Source organism: Cyrtonyx montezumae, unplaced genomic scaffold (genome assembly GCF_038088225.1).
Source record: "Cyrtonyx montezumae isolate F1298 unplaced genomic scaffold, pur_monq_1.0 scaffold_0, whole genome shotgun sequence".
Classification (NCBI taxonomy): domain Eukaryota; kingdom Metazoa; phylum Chordata; class Aves; order Galliformes; family Odontophoridae; genus Cyrtonyx; species Cyrtonyx montezumae.
In genome coordinates this window covers 11,776,615-11,792,390 of record NW_027071824.1, presented here as the reverse complement: position 1 = coordinate 11,792,390, position 15,776 = coordinate 11,776,615, and the positions used below count along the sequence as shown (strand labels likewise).

At 39.3% G+C, this 15,776-nt stretch overlaps 1 protein-coding gene across 2 annotated transcripts in view; it reads right to left on the bottom strand.

The window, feature by feature from the left end:
* ABCG8 (ATP binding cassette subfamily G member 8) overlaps positions 1-15,776 on the bottom strand; it is a 451,150-nt gene that overhangs the window by 430,271 nt on the left and 5,103 nt on the right. For both annotated transcript variants that reach the window (XM_065754690.1, XM_065754699.1), the window contains exons 6-13: positions 14,820-15,089; positions 13,057-13,222; positions 12,888-12,980; positions 11,826-12,022; positions 11,626-11,702; positions 9,985-10,252; positions 9,389-9,516; positions 8,095-9,302 (exon numbers count right to left, since the gene is read on the bottom strand). In XM_065754690.1, the coding sequence (XP_065610762.1) occupies positions 9,165-9,302; positions 9,389-9,516; positions 9,985-10,252; positions 11,626-11,702; positions 11,826-12,022; positions 12,888-12,980; positions 13,057-13,222; positions 14,820-15,089 (1,337 nt within the window). In that variant the 3' untranslated portion in view covers positions 8,095-9,164. The remainder of the gene's footprint in view (positions 1-8,094; positions 9,303-9,388; positions 9,517-9,984; positions 10,253-11,625; positions 11,703-11,825; positions 12,023-12,887; positions 12,981-13,056; positions 13,223-14,819; positions 15,090-15,776) is intronic.

Below are 15,776 nucleotides of genomic sequence, written 5' to 3'. Positions count from 1 at the left end.
GAAATGCAGGTTTTTTTCTAAAGCTGCAGCTATATTATGCTGCTGTGATACTGAGACGTGTAATTGAAGGCTGATTTGCAGCCCTTTCTCTATTGCTACGGCTCTTGTTTTTAGTGGTCATCTCATGAATCTCAGTTCCACTGCATCAGTTGTGCCTGGAAGCAGTCAGACTGAGTGTAACTTGAGGCAGAGGGCTTTGTGATCCAGCCTAGCACGTAGGATGAAGAAGGGAACGAGTGTGACTTCAGACAAACAGAAGTTCTCACTGAGTAAGGTAGTGGCACAGTTGGATAGATTTGGAGTAACTTTGCTGACTGGGAGCTGGGAAAACGTGATGTCAGACCTTTTGCTAGTTGACTGGGTGCAACTTGTCATCAGGCCCTGCACCCTTCATTAGTCAGTGCTACCATCCTGGCAGCTTACTTGGCAGCTGCCTTCTGAAGAAGAAAAATGGCCAGTGCAGCCATCAGCTGTGTAGCTGCCTGTTGCCTGTGCTCACCCTTGGTGTCTGACCCTGAATGATCAGTGCTGGTGTGCATCTATGTAACTAAATCGCCTGGGTTAAACTCTTAATAGAAAAACACTCTTAAGATTTTGTTGTCACAGTTTGCAAATTGAAAGTGAATGTGGTAGTTTGTAACTGGCAATGTTGATTGATTTTCATTTCTGAAATTGCTTTTTGAGGGACATCATCGGAAGAGCTGAATGAGCCGACTGGTGTGCTGATTAAACATCAGTGAGGCATTATGGGAGCAAAAGAGCAAACTGTCCCACAGTTTTGTGGCAGCAGTGACCAAAGTGCGTGCTGACCACTTGGGATCATGCTGCACGGGTCTTGGCCCACATGTTATAGTGAGGCTGGGAAGGTAGAGATTGTTCAAAGGGTAGGTAAAGCCTGCCATTGTGTGATGTACTTCTGACTTCCTATTCCAGCAAATGCTTCATCTACAATTAAGGAATGATTACACAGAAGAGTGCAGTCTCTCCTGTCTTTAAAATGTGGGACAGTGAGGGACTGGTGCCATGCTGGGACACCGTCACCTCAGTCTGAAGCAACGTTAATGCTGGGAAGGTTTTGCAGAGTCGGCATTTGTGCCATCTCTTCTAGAATACGCTTGAAATGATATTTCTTGTGCATTGGTGTGCTATGGGACTCAGCCATGTCAAGCATGAAGAGAAACGGAGTTTAGAAGGTTAGCCTTTCTTCACCAAATGTGCAGACGGTTTCGCTATTTCTTCTTCGTATTAAAGAAGGAAACCTGTGAGATGACAAAATGCAGAATGGCAGTCTTGCAAACTTGTCACAGTGACTTATTTGTCCTGTTAGAAAACTTACTCTGTCATACTGACCATAGCACTTATTCCTTTAAAGCAGATAAGAATTATTTGCCACTGGCCAGTAGGTGGGATTGTGCTGGATTCAGGACAGGTGCAGCATCTGTGAGATGGAAGCACTTTTCCAGAGGCTTCCTTGGGAAGCTGAGAGTGTGCTGACATGAAATGACCCGACATCTTCCTGTAAAGAGCAAATCATGTGAGCATGCATGTGTTTGCATACTAGGATGCCCTGATTGGGGTTGAGAGGACTGGAAAAAGCTTGCTGCTTGAACTGAAATGATTTAATGTTGCTTCTGTGACCTGTGCCAAATTATGGACTCTTCTCCACCACCCCTTGAGATTTGGGCAGCATAATTCTTGTGGGTTTTTTTTTTTTTTTTTTTTTAAGCTCAACATATAAAAAATTTCTTTGTTAACTACAAATATAGTAATTTTGCAGCATGATAATTATATACTGTAGTTCTATCCTTGTCTACTAAAACAGTTCACTCAACTTGCTGTCTCCTGAGGCCCTTTTCTATAGAAATGGAGGTTGGTAAGTTAGTGGTTGTCTCTACACTCTCTTAACGTGTGCCCACTGTTGAAAATTGAGTACTGGAGGGAATCATATCTTTGGTAGTAGCAGCTCAAAAGGTTTTTATAGATTGAGTGCCTGAGTCAGCACGAATCCAGCTGCAGTTTGCAATTAGAAGGTGGGATTGTAGCAGCAGTGGTAAGAGCACAAGTGTACGTCTTGACAGAAGTCGGCTGGAAACGCTCAGCAGAGCACCACTGACTTTATTTCATTTCTTAAAGGTGTGATGCTTCCAGAATGTCCAAGAACACAGTTTAGGAGGAGGCAGCAGAAGCAATGAATATGACCAGGAAGTTCTGCTGTTCAATGATCGTTGTGAGAAATGTGTCAGTACCTAGAAGGGAAATCCAATTTCAAGCACCAGTTCATTGTGACAGTAGAACTGAAAAAGTGAGCAGGTAGGAAATAGACTGGCATAGAATTTAACCTTTTTAGTAACATTTTTTCTGTTGCTTGAAATTGTTCCCATAATTTCTTTGTAAAGTTAACTGCAAAAAGAGATTACCTTAGCCAGAACGGTTGCAGCCTCCAGGTGTTTTGCCAGTGATTTTGAGAATCAATAATCAGGGGAAAGGTAACTTCTAAATGAGTGGTCTAGTCAAGATTGTAACATAATCCCAGGATGTATCTCTGAGTATGCAGATCCTCTGCTACAGTAGCAAAGGTCTGGGTTTTCCTTCCTTGAGGTATGGAAATAAGAGCAAACATGAAAACCTGAGGTTTGAGTTTTCAATTTTCTGCAATTACAAAAATGAGATAATAGAAACTGCCTTATGCAGCACCTGCTATAGATGGGAGTTCCATGTTGTTCTGCTTTTACGTAAAACCATTTATGCAAGTTTTTTCTCTGATAATCTTCAACCCCTATACTACAATTGGCGAATTCTTCACAGCTGCTCATGTGACATTTATAACACTGTAATTAAAATTGCTGTAGGCCATAAGAGGACCAAGCTAGCAGCCATAGTGCAGTGCATTGGGTCTGGTTTAATGGCAAGTAGATAAGACGCTCAACATGTTGGGCTGATGGCAATGCTGTCATGGGTCCTTGCCTTCCTCATGGCTCCCGCTGTCTCATCATTAGCCAGAAGTCACAAAAGAAGCTTGTTCCAACCTCACACTTCTCCAATTAGAAAGCAGCCGTAGAAATTATTGCATTATTGATAATCTCCATGGACAATAACTCCACCACCTCCCTGGGCAGCCTTTTCCAATGTCACACTACCCTCTTTGTGAAGATTTTTTTTCCTAATATCCCATCTGAACCTCACCTGGACAGAACTTATGGCCATTCCTTCTCATCCTATCACTAGTAATGTAGGAGAAGGGGCCAACCCTCATCTCACCACAATCTCCTTTCAGGAAGTTGTAGAGAGCAATAATGTATTTCCTGAGCTTCCTCCAGAGTAAACAATTCCAGTTCCCTCTCCATAAGACTCATGCTTCAGACCTTACACTGTTTTCATTGCCTTTATTGGGACACACTCTAGGATTCATGGTTTTGTTGATTTATCCTGCATGTCAAACATTAACACTCAGAGGGAGTCAGTAATGCCACAAGTCACACATAATAACCTGCTCCGCATTCCATGGAGGGGGAAAAATCCCTGACCTGGTGTGACAGCTGAATACATATACATGTGTGTATCTATATGTGGTGTGCATGTGTTCATCTATACACACATATATGTGTTAAGTGTTAGACTCATTTCAAAAAGCCTTCAGTTCTCATCTTTCCTATGTAGTTTAAACAACAGCCATATTTTTCATTTTCTATAGAGCATATAAAATATTGAGCTCCAAACTGTTTTTATGCCTAGGAATGCAATTTCTGCATTTGAGTGTCTTTCTTACTGTCATCAATAACATTATAAATTTGTCTAAATTCAGCAAGTGAAAACAAGGTTGAAAACTATGTTTTATACCACTAGCTGCAGGGGGCATAAAATTACGGTAATTTGTGGCTTTACTATTGTCAGTCATGTGCAGGAGTTTTTTCAGCAGAAATTTATCATGCGCCCAGCACTGAACGTTGTACAAAGCTACAATGTTTTTTTTTTAATGCAGAAGCCCTGAGGAATTTCCAGCAAAGTTAAACATTCATTCACCTTTTTTTTGCTGCTTTTAGAAGGGAAAAATGTGAGGTGTGCGTGTCCAAGCATTTTTGCTGTGCTGAGTTCTGCTGTGACCAGGAAGCAGGCTTTTGAGCTGCATCAGGGCAGCTCCTGTCCCAGCTTTCAGTTCACAGAATCATAGAATTTTTCAAGTTGGAAGGGACCTTTAAAAGCCATCCAGTCCAAGTGCTCTGCAATGAGCAGGGGCAGCTACAGCTATACCAGGTTTCTCAGAGAGAATTAAAAGATTGCTGTGTTTGTTGGAAAGCAGCTGATAAAGTAGTATGTGCTTCTTTGAGGGCACTTCTTCACACCATGATTTGTGACATGAGCAGAAAGATGTCCCGTGTCAGGAATAAGCTGCTGAAAGAGCCTTCCCCAGACTTCAGTAAAAGTAAGCAAGCCAACATAGTGTCTTGGGGAACTATGGCATTAACTGGTGCCTTGTATTGTCACTGCCTGGCACTGTGGTGTCACCGAAAATGATGTGTTCTGTACATTTTGCTTTGGACTATTTGTGACTGTTTATAGATTTCCATTTGCCATGCCTTTGCTTGAAAAACCCAGTGCTGCAGTAGTGGACTGACTGTCTTGTGGGCTTATTTGCTCGTGTACGAAACGTAAACTCTTTTTGATGCGCCGTTTGTTTCCTCAGTGTGTGAGTTCTGGCCAGAATTTCAGAGTTTAACTCACTTGCTAAATGTGCAAAATGTACATGAGGCAAAAGTGGTACTGAGATATGCTTAGTAATGTTAGCAAAATATGAATGAGTCTGATTAGGTGTTTGAAAAGGAGTGTTGAAAAAGAAAAATGAGTTGTTACAGGAGGTGCTGGTTCTGGAGCAGTGATGGGAAGATGGAGGGGGAAGTCTTTTTGTGTTGCAGGTTCTCAGCACTGGAGGCATTAAAGAATTGAGTTGTGACCACACAAGCACAATAATGCCAGCTAAATTTGCAATTTGAAAGAAATCCATAAGTTAGGTTTAATGACAATATAAATGCCAATAATTAGTTCTATAATTACATGAATTGTGAGCTACCTATAGGTGTTCTGTGTATGGATGGATGCATATGTAACCTGGTCATGTGAACATCTCTGTATGCATATGAATACAAATGCATGCACGTATGCTTTTTTTAAAGCTCATCAGTTCTTAAAAAGGGTTAAGCGACTTTAAAATTACCTCAGCCCACTGCTTAAACATTGTTGCCTTAATTAATAGCTGCTAATGTATGAAGGGCTTGTCTTGGCTCTCAGAGGGGGAAAAAAAAAGCAGCATGTCACAGAGCTCTATGTACACTGCTTCTTGTCTACTGCCATCAAAATTAGTCATTGCAGCTCAAACCTGCAAGGTTTATTATTTCTGGTACAAGTGGACATACCAACACCTGCAATTTTTACTGATAGATTCTTCCTGAGTAGCATGTTGTCTGTGATTTTTTAAAGGTGTTATGTGGTGGTGTTAGGTTTTTTTTTTTGTTTTGGAGGGGGTGAGGGATGGGTGGTCAGTATTGTCACTGATTGTTGGTTTAAATAAAAATGAATGGCTATCAGTATTTGTTACCAGTTTAGGATTTCTGAATTCATTTTGTGATTAGGAAATATGGGAAGAAAGTTTCAACATCTTCTTATTAATTTAGCATAATCAGTCTGAAAACCGATCCTTTTCAGATGAGTTAAAGCATTTTGGAGGACTGCCATTACCCGTGATGCAAGATACGAAGCTGTGTGCCCGTAATTTTTCTCAGTGCTAAGATTTTTTTGTCCCTTTTGCCCCCTGGAGAGAGACTTGTACAAACTTGACATAGATGTTGAGGAAGAACATCCCATCTCTCCTGCTGTGCCTGAAAGGTACTTAAAATATCTTGATCAACAAAAATGTTCTTCTTATCTATTTTTTTAAAGATAAGGCAATGCTTTTAGTACAGAGATGTTGTACTAATGTGTTTTTGTTGTCCGTATAGGGCTTTTATTTCTATGGCATCCACATAACCAACACAGATTGTATTGTTTTTATTTTTATGAGTTTGATGTACTCTCCTTCCAATTACTGTTTTTGCTTGTATTTGATGTTTCTGTTCCCAGATTTGATGCATATGCAAACTGAAGCCTGATGGCCTGTTAGGTCATGCACTGGGCAATTCAACCAGCAGCTGGGCAAAATGACTTGGAAGTTGCTGGCAGTCCAGTCCTGTTGCCTATAGCAGCAGGGGCTGTGGCTTACAGCTGAGATCTCTAGGGCTGCTCAGGAAAATGCAGGAGAGCAAAGATGGCTTTAGGGGAAGTCTTGGGGCTGTAGCACCATTTGGTCTGTCAGGTAGTGCTCTACTTGAAAATGCCTTTTGCATTGCTTGTGGCATAGTGAACTGCTGTTGTCAGGTGAGGGGTGGACAGAATGAAGAGTTTCTTGTAGCATCATGTGATCTTTTGTGTCCAGAGTGCTGCAGACTGGTTTAATTGATTTTCCTGATAATGGAAGCTCAGGGAGGAGAGCATGTTGAGCTCCTGCCAAAATAGGAGAGGCTAAGGAAAGGAAATGGCTGCTTTGAAATTTGGAAAGCCAAATGCTGGGCTGAAATTCAGGTAAGACATTCTGCTTTAGTTAGAACTCCCTTGCTAATCACTTGTTTTTTGCAGCAGCTCTGCTGTTGAAGTGTGAAACCTTTTCCATACAGAAGTAGTGTGGAGCAGGATGGGAATGTCAGAGGCCATATTACGCAGCACACTGTGATCTTCACTGCAGAAGTGCATAATTCCCTCTAAACTTGCAACACTCTCCAACTGCTGGGAGTGTGAGTGGGGCAGGTTGTGTGTCATCCACCCACTCTTCCCTTTGCTCTTCCCTGTACACAGCCCCACGGCATGCTATTGTTAGATATGAATGCTAATTGCTGGTATTTCAAGGCTCCTCTCTTCCTATTGCTAAAGCCTGTAACAATAATCACAGCCTATATTCCCCATCTCTAGGCATCAAGGAAACAAGATATGATCACAGGCAATGTGCTAATGTAATTGTAGTATATAGAATATGAGCATTTTCTATGTAAACACAGGCCTGGCCGCATCCTATGATAGCTCTTCCTACACTCTGTAAGATGGCTGTTCCTAGGCTTGCAACTCAAGTCCCCATTATGTATATATCTACCCTTGTCATAACACCACCTCTGAAACACTCACACCGCTTGGTCCTGCTGCATAATGTTAAGAGGGTGGAATTTTAAATTGAAAAAGGCTGTTTAAGTAATGTCAGCAGCCTGACTAATTTCACAAAAGGAAGGAAATTCAAAGTTAAGGCTATGGTATATTCTTATCTAGATGCCTGCAGATTTCCATGCATGACAATATGCCCCTAAAATTCAGAGCTGTCCCTTATGTCTTTAATTTCTCCCATTGTGTCTCTCCTTTTTTTTTATATTAAACATCAAAGTGAATTCACAACAGAGAGTCAGCCTAGAATTTAATCCTCTAAATACCTTGAAAATAGAGGTTTAGACTAGAAGTACCAATATATACCCTTAAAACTTCAGTGTAATATAAAAGAGATTCTAATCACAACAGATCATTACAAAGAAGAGTAAACCACTTTAAAAAATTAAGTGTCTCAAATATAATAAAAAGGAATAATTAAGAATCAAACAGGAAGCTGCTACTCTGACAATTTAATGATGCTGAATTGGACTGAAAGAATCGGCTTTGCCATTAAAAGGCAATGAAAATCTGATAATTTCAAAATGGCACTAGGGAAAGATCAAGATTATTCTTCCAAATCAAATGCAGCAGAACCAGAAAGAAATTGTAGACTTTACCTCAGAAAAACCTTGGAGTGCTTTGGACTCCTGCTGCTGTCTGAAGCTGTTATTCTATCAGGCCTGCTTAACATCTTTAGACGGGGGTCTTCCTGGGAATTTATAACCGTGTGGAACCTGTGGAAAGCAATGTGGCAGCCCTTCTTGCTAAATGGAAATAAGATAACATCCCGTTTAAATTTCCTTTTCTTCTTTTTTTTTAATATTAAAAATGAATAGATTTACATAACAGCATCCAGGGCATTATAGCCAATTCCACTACGTGCAACATATCAGTAAATGAAAGTAGAATGGATGTACTTTGCTTTTTTTGGTGTTTGTGAGCAGAAAGACCTGCATCCAAATGTTTAAAACCAAGCAAGCTAACCTTATAAAATGCTTGTAACAACAGTGCACCTAGTTTGTACCTGCACTTAACGTGTCTGTGTGCAAATTGCAGCCATTTGTTTATTGTTAGGAATTTTCTGAGTATTGTGTCTTGTGGCTGAACTTAATGAGCTGCACAAGTACAGCATTTCATAGGTTGCACCATTAGATCTTTAAATACCCGAGAATCTTAGGGACCCAAACTTTTCAGCACACTGCTGATTTGCATTGCCACAGAGAAAGATATGATTAATAACAATAAATGGTGTGCATTTATACTGTAAAAACAGATCCAAGGAGGCAAGATTAAAATGTTACAAGGAATCATATACACAGTGAGAAGTTATTCATTTTGAGCACCAAGAGCATCTAAACTGGACCACAAGGGCAAAGTCTTCAAACATACAAGCAATTAGAAACACTATGGGAGAATTAATACTTGAGTTTTTCATCCTTGCACGTTCTCCTGAAGATTCAGTGAAGTCATGTTGCTTTCCTCTGCACTGTTTATTTTAGTGCAGAGTGTTATACAAGCTGTGGAAGGTCATCTTTTGTGGGTGCTGATCCCACCTCTGTAGGGTCACTGTTCATTCAAGCATCGTGTGGCCTGGAACATCAGCTATTACGGTGCGGATTAGGTCCTTTTAAATAGGTAGCCCATCACTTGGGATATTTCAAGTAGTAGTTAATCTATATAAGTGTCACCTATAAACCTGAATGTCCAGCAAAGAAATTTAAAAAACAAGTCAATTTTATTGCAGTTTGATTAGAGAACAACCTGGCTTCCAGCTCCTGGTCTTCTGCTGCCATCCTGTGGCGAACTGGACTTGCTTCAAGCAGCGCAGCTCAGCTGCTACCTGCTCTCCCAGCACCTCACCTAATGCTCACCAAAAATAGGCTTAAGGACTTCCAACGTTTTCTTGCAAGGGATGCTGTAACCTGCTGCCCCAGCTGCATGTTTTGCTGTTACCAGTCTTGGTTTGATTTCTGCTTGATGAACCTTAGCGATAGGTAGTATAAAAGCAGGAAACAGAAAATATTGCCACCGAGGATGATGTAGCTTACAAAGAGAGGCTCTGAATCCAGGCCCAGAGTCTTGGTTACCTGTGACCACAGGGAATAGAAAATTAGGAACTGACATTTTTTTTTTTCTAATTAATTATTGACATTTTTATTAGAGAGTGACTTACAAGTTTTCCTGGAATTTTAATGGTAATGTTTCCAAAAGTCATATCGTATATGGAATCAGTGAACTGAATTTGCATCATGCCTTGGAAATTCCATCTGAGGAACGATACCTTAGAAACCCAATATGGAACTGGAAAAAAAAATGGCAGGAAAAAAATATATAAATATGCAGAACTGCTGTCTTGCTGCCAATTATAACAGGTTTCTCTAACTTCTTGACAACCAGAGGCTTTAAATGAATGAGAGATTATTATTGGACAAAATACATTATTTTGTGGAGAGGTAAATTAAGAGAAAGCTAATATCCATATCCATCAAACTCCTGCTGTCTACTAAGCCTCACTGGAGTTCAGTCTTCATTTACTGAATATAATTCATCTGGAGATGAGGTAACACTCCAGGTTTTCTCTAATGCTTTTTTGGACCAAACTCATTATCTCAGTTCCAGAAGAAACTAATGTAAAATGAATTCCACTCCCAGTGTGAAGGTGGGAATAAAGCAGTGTTTTCTTGTGGGAGACTTAGCCACACTACAACCAATTTCTGATGCAGTCCTCCAATGTTTTCGTTTGTAGGGACATTGGGAGATTTGTGTTACCTGTCCAGAGTTGTTCCAGGCTTATCACAAAACCACCGCTCAGGTAGAATGAAGTGAAAAGGACATTGCCAAAAAAAGCTGAGAGCTGTAATGTTGGCAGCAGTGCTGCCACCCAAAGTGCCATTGCATGGGCACAGTATACAGCCAGCCACACCGAGAAGAAGTTCAGCAGAAAATGTTGTGCTTCAGGAAATAGATTTGTCAGCCAGTAGATGGGAACCCCATAAATTATAACAAAAGCACAGTGCTCAGGAATCTCTCCCAAAATCTGTTCAGGAAGGGAGAGGAAAAAAAAAAAGGAAAAATAAGTTAAGCAACAAGCACAAAATATTGAGATGCTCCTTAATGTATTTATGAACTATTCAGAAAAGCTTCAGGAAGTACCTCCTTAGAATGCAATTGCTGTTTTTTCCTTAGTTGTGATAACACCTGTAACTAATTGTTAATTCAGTAGGCCTTTTGTTACAGATTGGATATCTTGTTTTGTTACAGTTTTTGCTGTTTCTAAGAATTTAGGAGATTCCCTGAGAACGAGTGTGTCTGAGAGCAGGTACTGTTACTGACTCACTGTGTTTTGTCCAAACTTGGTGGAAGATAACATGACATCAAATTTGAAATAGGCTGTTGATCACTTCCCCTCTTTGTCTCAGAGATAGTCTAGCTAGTATTTACTTAACTTGCTGTAAAAGTATAAATATATATATATATATGTTTTGAATTTTCACAAATATCTAAAGATATATTAGATATGTATATCTTTACATATGAAATATATATACACAGTAAATATGTGTGGATATACACAGCTCTACATATATGTGTCCCAGGACTACATATATGGAGGTACATTTGTATATACATCTATATATGTGTAGTACTATGATTACTTTTTCCAAAGAGAGTTACTACCATCCTCTAATACCAAGGTTGTAACAAATTACATCTACTCCTCTATGAATAATGTGCAATTTTTGTGACACAATGCAAAGAATATTTTTCTCTGGCAACCACTAATAAGCATTTAAAATCTTGTGCAGAAATGGAAACCTAAATTACAGATGCCATGGCAGGCAGAACTCATCTCATAGTGGCAACATCACAAAGAAGGGATTCTTCTAAACCCTTATTGAAAAGAGAATGTATTTTTCTTGATTTTTAATTGATTTCCAGAAAATCTAGCTCTTCACGCAGTTAATACATTTGTTTCTTTCTGATCAGTACAGATTTAGTCTGTTAGTTGTTAGTCCCAACAACTATTGGAAACTTAACAGCATTTTGCCATTTCTGTTTTGCTTTTGTTACAGTTTAATACTAATTCTCTGTTTTATAGATCAAAATGTAATCAAACTTTCAAAGATGCTCCAGTTCATGAAATATTAAGATATATAAAAGTGACCACCAAATTCAACTTCCAGAATTCCCAAGTTGTGGTCACAGAGCCTCAAAGCTCTCATCCATGAGATATGGCAACAGATCTAAACTAGTGTGAGGTTTAATCTTTTAATGTCAAGAAAGCAAGAATGATAGCCTTAGCTGACAGACACTAAAGAAAAAAGTCTGTGAACCTGATTATTAAAGAAGACTGTGTCATTCTTTTTTCTAACCCATCTGTGTCTATTTCCTGGTGACACAGCCACTTACCTTAGCAAAGAAGTATGGGCTAACAGAATACATTCCATTTTCCAAGTCATGATAAAGCATAGCTCTTTCTGAATGACCTACAGGGTAGAAACAAACAGGCTGGCTTCACCCTAGAGTCGCATTTAATAAACATAGTTTTTCATTGATTTAAGAATGTTCTGAATTTGGTTTATAACGTTTACAATAGAAGTCACACTTACATTTGGCAATAACATCCAAAATCACCGTGAATGGGATTAGTGCACCTATCATGTACAGCAGTGCTGATGTGTCACGAACAGAGAGTCTCTTTTCGTGGCCATAGTATAAAAATCCAATTAATAGTGACATGAGAAGGGCCTCAAGTCCATGGACTAGTAACGTTGAAAGATCTCTGAAGTCATTGGAGACTTGACGACTAGGAAAACAGTGACGTTAATCATAAGATATTGTACTTAATAATGCCAGTTATGTTGAGATATAATGCTCCAAATGCTTTGCTAACATCAGTTTATGGAACTGTCTCGACTTTGAGTAAGTCAGGAATTTGTCTATCTGCTTCCAAACATTGTTTTACTTAATTGAAGCTACTGGGCACCTGTAGTGCAGTTTTTCAGGTCTGAAATGCTGAAAACTTGAAGGAAGGCAATGAGGCAGGATGATCTGGTTTTGGAGATGTTAGAAGCAATTGTTTCAGTAATAGAAGTCTCTTTTAAGGGCCTAGAACACCAGCTGGTACTAGCAGTGATATTCTACGTGTATTAAGCAGGTTGGCTATATTTCTTTTGAGTACAAAAGCATGCATCTCAACTATCAATATCCATCCATGATTGCTCTAATCGCTGAAGCCTCCTCTGCTTCAGATCTCAGGCAGAGACATGAGGACATCAGTGTCTGAGCCTACCACAAGGCTGCCTAGGCTTGCTAAGGGTTGAGACACCTTGATTTGGCACAGAGATCAGAATGGAGGTACCCAAAACTGGGACGCATGTTCCTGAGCCTGGAGGCTCCTGCTGCTGCCCAAAGCTGCAGCAATGTGAGCTGGAGATGATTTTTGTTTGGAAGGAGCCCTGTGGCAGAAAAAAGGAGTACATACAGGACTGCTGCCCTGCTCAGAGGATTGGGGTGATCTGGTATAGCAACACCTCAGCTCCATAGCTTACTCAGGGCCTAGTGCTAGGCAAGCACTTTCAGCATGCTCTCACTTCACATTTTGTACTTCTTAATGCTTTAAAATACAAATGAACACAGTGTGTAATTGTTAATGCAGGAGATAAAGTTACCTTAATAGCACAGTGAACTGTTTTAAGACTCCTGGTAACTGATCACTTGAATGGTATGGCATGTTGATAACCTCTTCTGTTTTTAAAGGAGAGCTGACGAAAAGAAAATGAAATTAGCCCAGGTTGTAGCAGTTATTCCAGATCTGTCACGTGGCTCTGTTTTCTTTACCTTTGCTTGCTGGTAGTGGTCGCAACATTGTCACCTTCATTTGCTTTCCATAAGAAATCATCGAAATCTTTGATTTTTTCTTGGAACAAACTAGCAAGAGTATTTGCTCTTTTTAGGCTTTCCATCTCCTTTTCTGTAGTCTGTTTATCAATGCTGGTCAGGTCAACTGCAAGATATTATTTGACATGAGACCGTATGCTACAGATGTGATCATTTTATCATGCGTTTAGAATCACAATTCTCATTGTGAACAGACTGTACAACCTGTGTGCATACATAAGCTACAGTGGTTAAAACTTAATAGTTACTTTAGGTGGGTACTGAGAAAGCATGAGAATACTAACCAAGGAAAACATAGCAGCAGCAACAGTAGTTCATTTAGCTTTTTAAAAATTATTATTAATTAACAAATTATTTTTTTAAATCTAAACTAACAATAGTATTTTCCAGTGCTGACCGTCAGTGCAGAGTGAGAATGTCTGTTATTTTACAGATACTTTCTGGGAGAATCTGCACATTTATTAACTCCTTTCATTGAGCTGATCTTCTCTGAACCACACTGTAGCAGTTAGTCCATCAGGAAAATGAGTTGTAGTCTACCTTAATTAACTCTTCCCTTCTGATATTGTCCCCCATTTCTTTAATCCATCGCATTTCTGTATTTTTGTATATTTGTGTTTCTTTTAGGTAGTCCTCCTTGCGGTGGCATCCTCTGCCATTGTTTTATTTCTACTTTCCATATGCCCATATTCTCCTCCCTGCCTGTCTGCTGTGGTTCTGTGCATTGCACTCAACCGTCTTCCACCGCCTTTTCTCATCCCTCCCTGCTTCCATTTTGGTAGGAGGTTTGTGTCCCATGGTCTCTGTTCTCATACAGGAGTTCTGCAGGACTTTGTTAAGGTTATGCAGGACATTGGTGACAAAGGTCTTTTTTCAGGGCTTGATATTAAGATTAATTTCTGTTGATCTCTGCATAGCTGATAAGAACTGACACTGTCTGCCACATAGGCACAGTCAAAGAGGTTACTCTAATGCATTGCGGTCATTGTCCTTGCTAACTTGAATGCAAAGACCTGAGGGCAATAACCAAAGCAGCCTCTGTGGTAAATACCACTGCCATTAGATTAACAAGGTGAGATTCCCTTTGAAAGTTGCAAAAATAAAACAAACAACAAAACAATGAGATTCAGAACCCTGTAGTTAAATTTCTTTGAGAACAGGAATAAAAAATTACTGTTATGTATTTTTTTTCCCTCCCTTCCAATATGCTTAGTTGGACAGCACTCTTCGTTTACTGTTCCAGGTACTTATTATTTGCCCCCCTGGGAAACTGCCTTCCCGTGTATTTCTTGAATAAAATTCTGAGAACCAACTACAGAAAGAAATTGATCAGCTCATCCGAGTCCTTCTCAGTGAGGGTAAAAGTTTCAACAAGCTGAAACATGGGAATAAGCGTGCTAAGCTTGTGAAAGAGTTGCTGCATCTGGCATGGTTGGGAGGAGGATTATTTAAAATTGTTTTTTCTACTCTTTATTTTTATTCCATTTCCTGTATAGACAAATAAGGATTATGTAAAAAAGAAAAAATAAAAACAAAACAAAACAAACAAAAAACAAACTAAAACCTGACCTTACTACAGTATTGATTTGAGACAGTGATAAAGCATGTCTAAGGCAGGTCAACAAAAGTCAATGTTTGCAGATACACCCACAAGAGCAAATGACTTCCAAAAAACTTTTTTTATGACAGTACTTGGTACTAACCATAGAAATCTGCAGGATTGCTGTACCTTGGGCAGGGATAGCCTAGTTCTGTGAAATACTGGACCATGTCTCTAGCTGTTCCAGAATAGATGGTGACTCCAGAAGTCATCAGAAGAACTAAATCAAACAGTTGGAAAATATCTGAACGGGGCTGATGAAGTGAAAGAAGAACTAATCTGTTTCCTCTGGCCAGTCTGGATAATGTTATCACAAGGTTATGTGCAGTAAAACTGTCCAGTCCAGACGTGGGTTCATCAAGTATCAGTATTCCTGCCAAAGACAGTGAGTTTAGCTCATTTGGAAAATATGTTCTAAGTGAAAAGCTGTTAGCACATGAAATCTCATGGATGTATTCCCTTTAAAACATTCTAAAGCGTATTTCATACTCGAATTGTATAATATTCAATCATGACAACTTTTTTTTTCTCACTATTTTTTTGAAGGTAATAACTAAGATTAACTATTTTAAATTCTATCTCGCTCCTACTGGAAAGAAGAATAAGGTTTTTTATTTCCATTGAGATGAAGATTTAGGTTCTTTATTAAATTTGCATTCTTCTCCACAATTCTTGTACTTTAAACAAAATTCAAGTATGTGAATATGCAGTAGTAATACTTTTATATTCTACCTGCTGGAATATTTAAGCCAAAATGCACAATATTTAGATCTCTTATGTTATTTGGGTAAATTCTCAGGTGATTAATTTACATGGCTTTTCCTCACAGTCCATCATCTATTTCATACCTGTTCACATCCACAGATGAGGAGTTATGCATATGCTTAAATTTTTTGTTGTTGCTGTTTTGCAATTGATTACTAAAAACTTGCAAGGATTTTATTGCACTGCAGTGTTTTTGTTGTTAAGAAACTTAATGGCCTCAGTATGCACAAGGCAATGTCTGTACAGAGGCACGGTTTCTGTGACAAGGGATATAATTTATGTTTGAAAAGTAAAG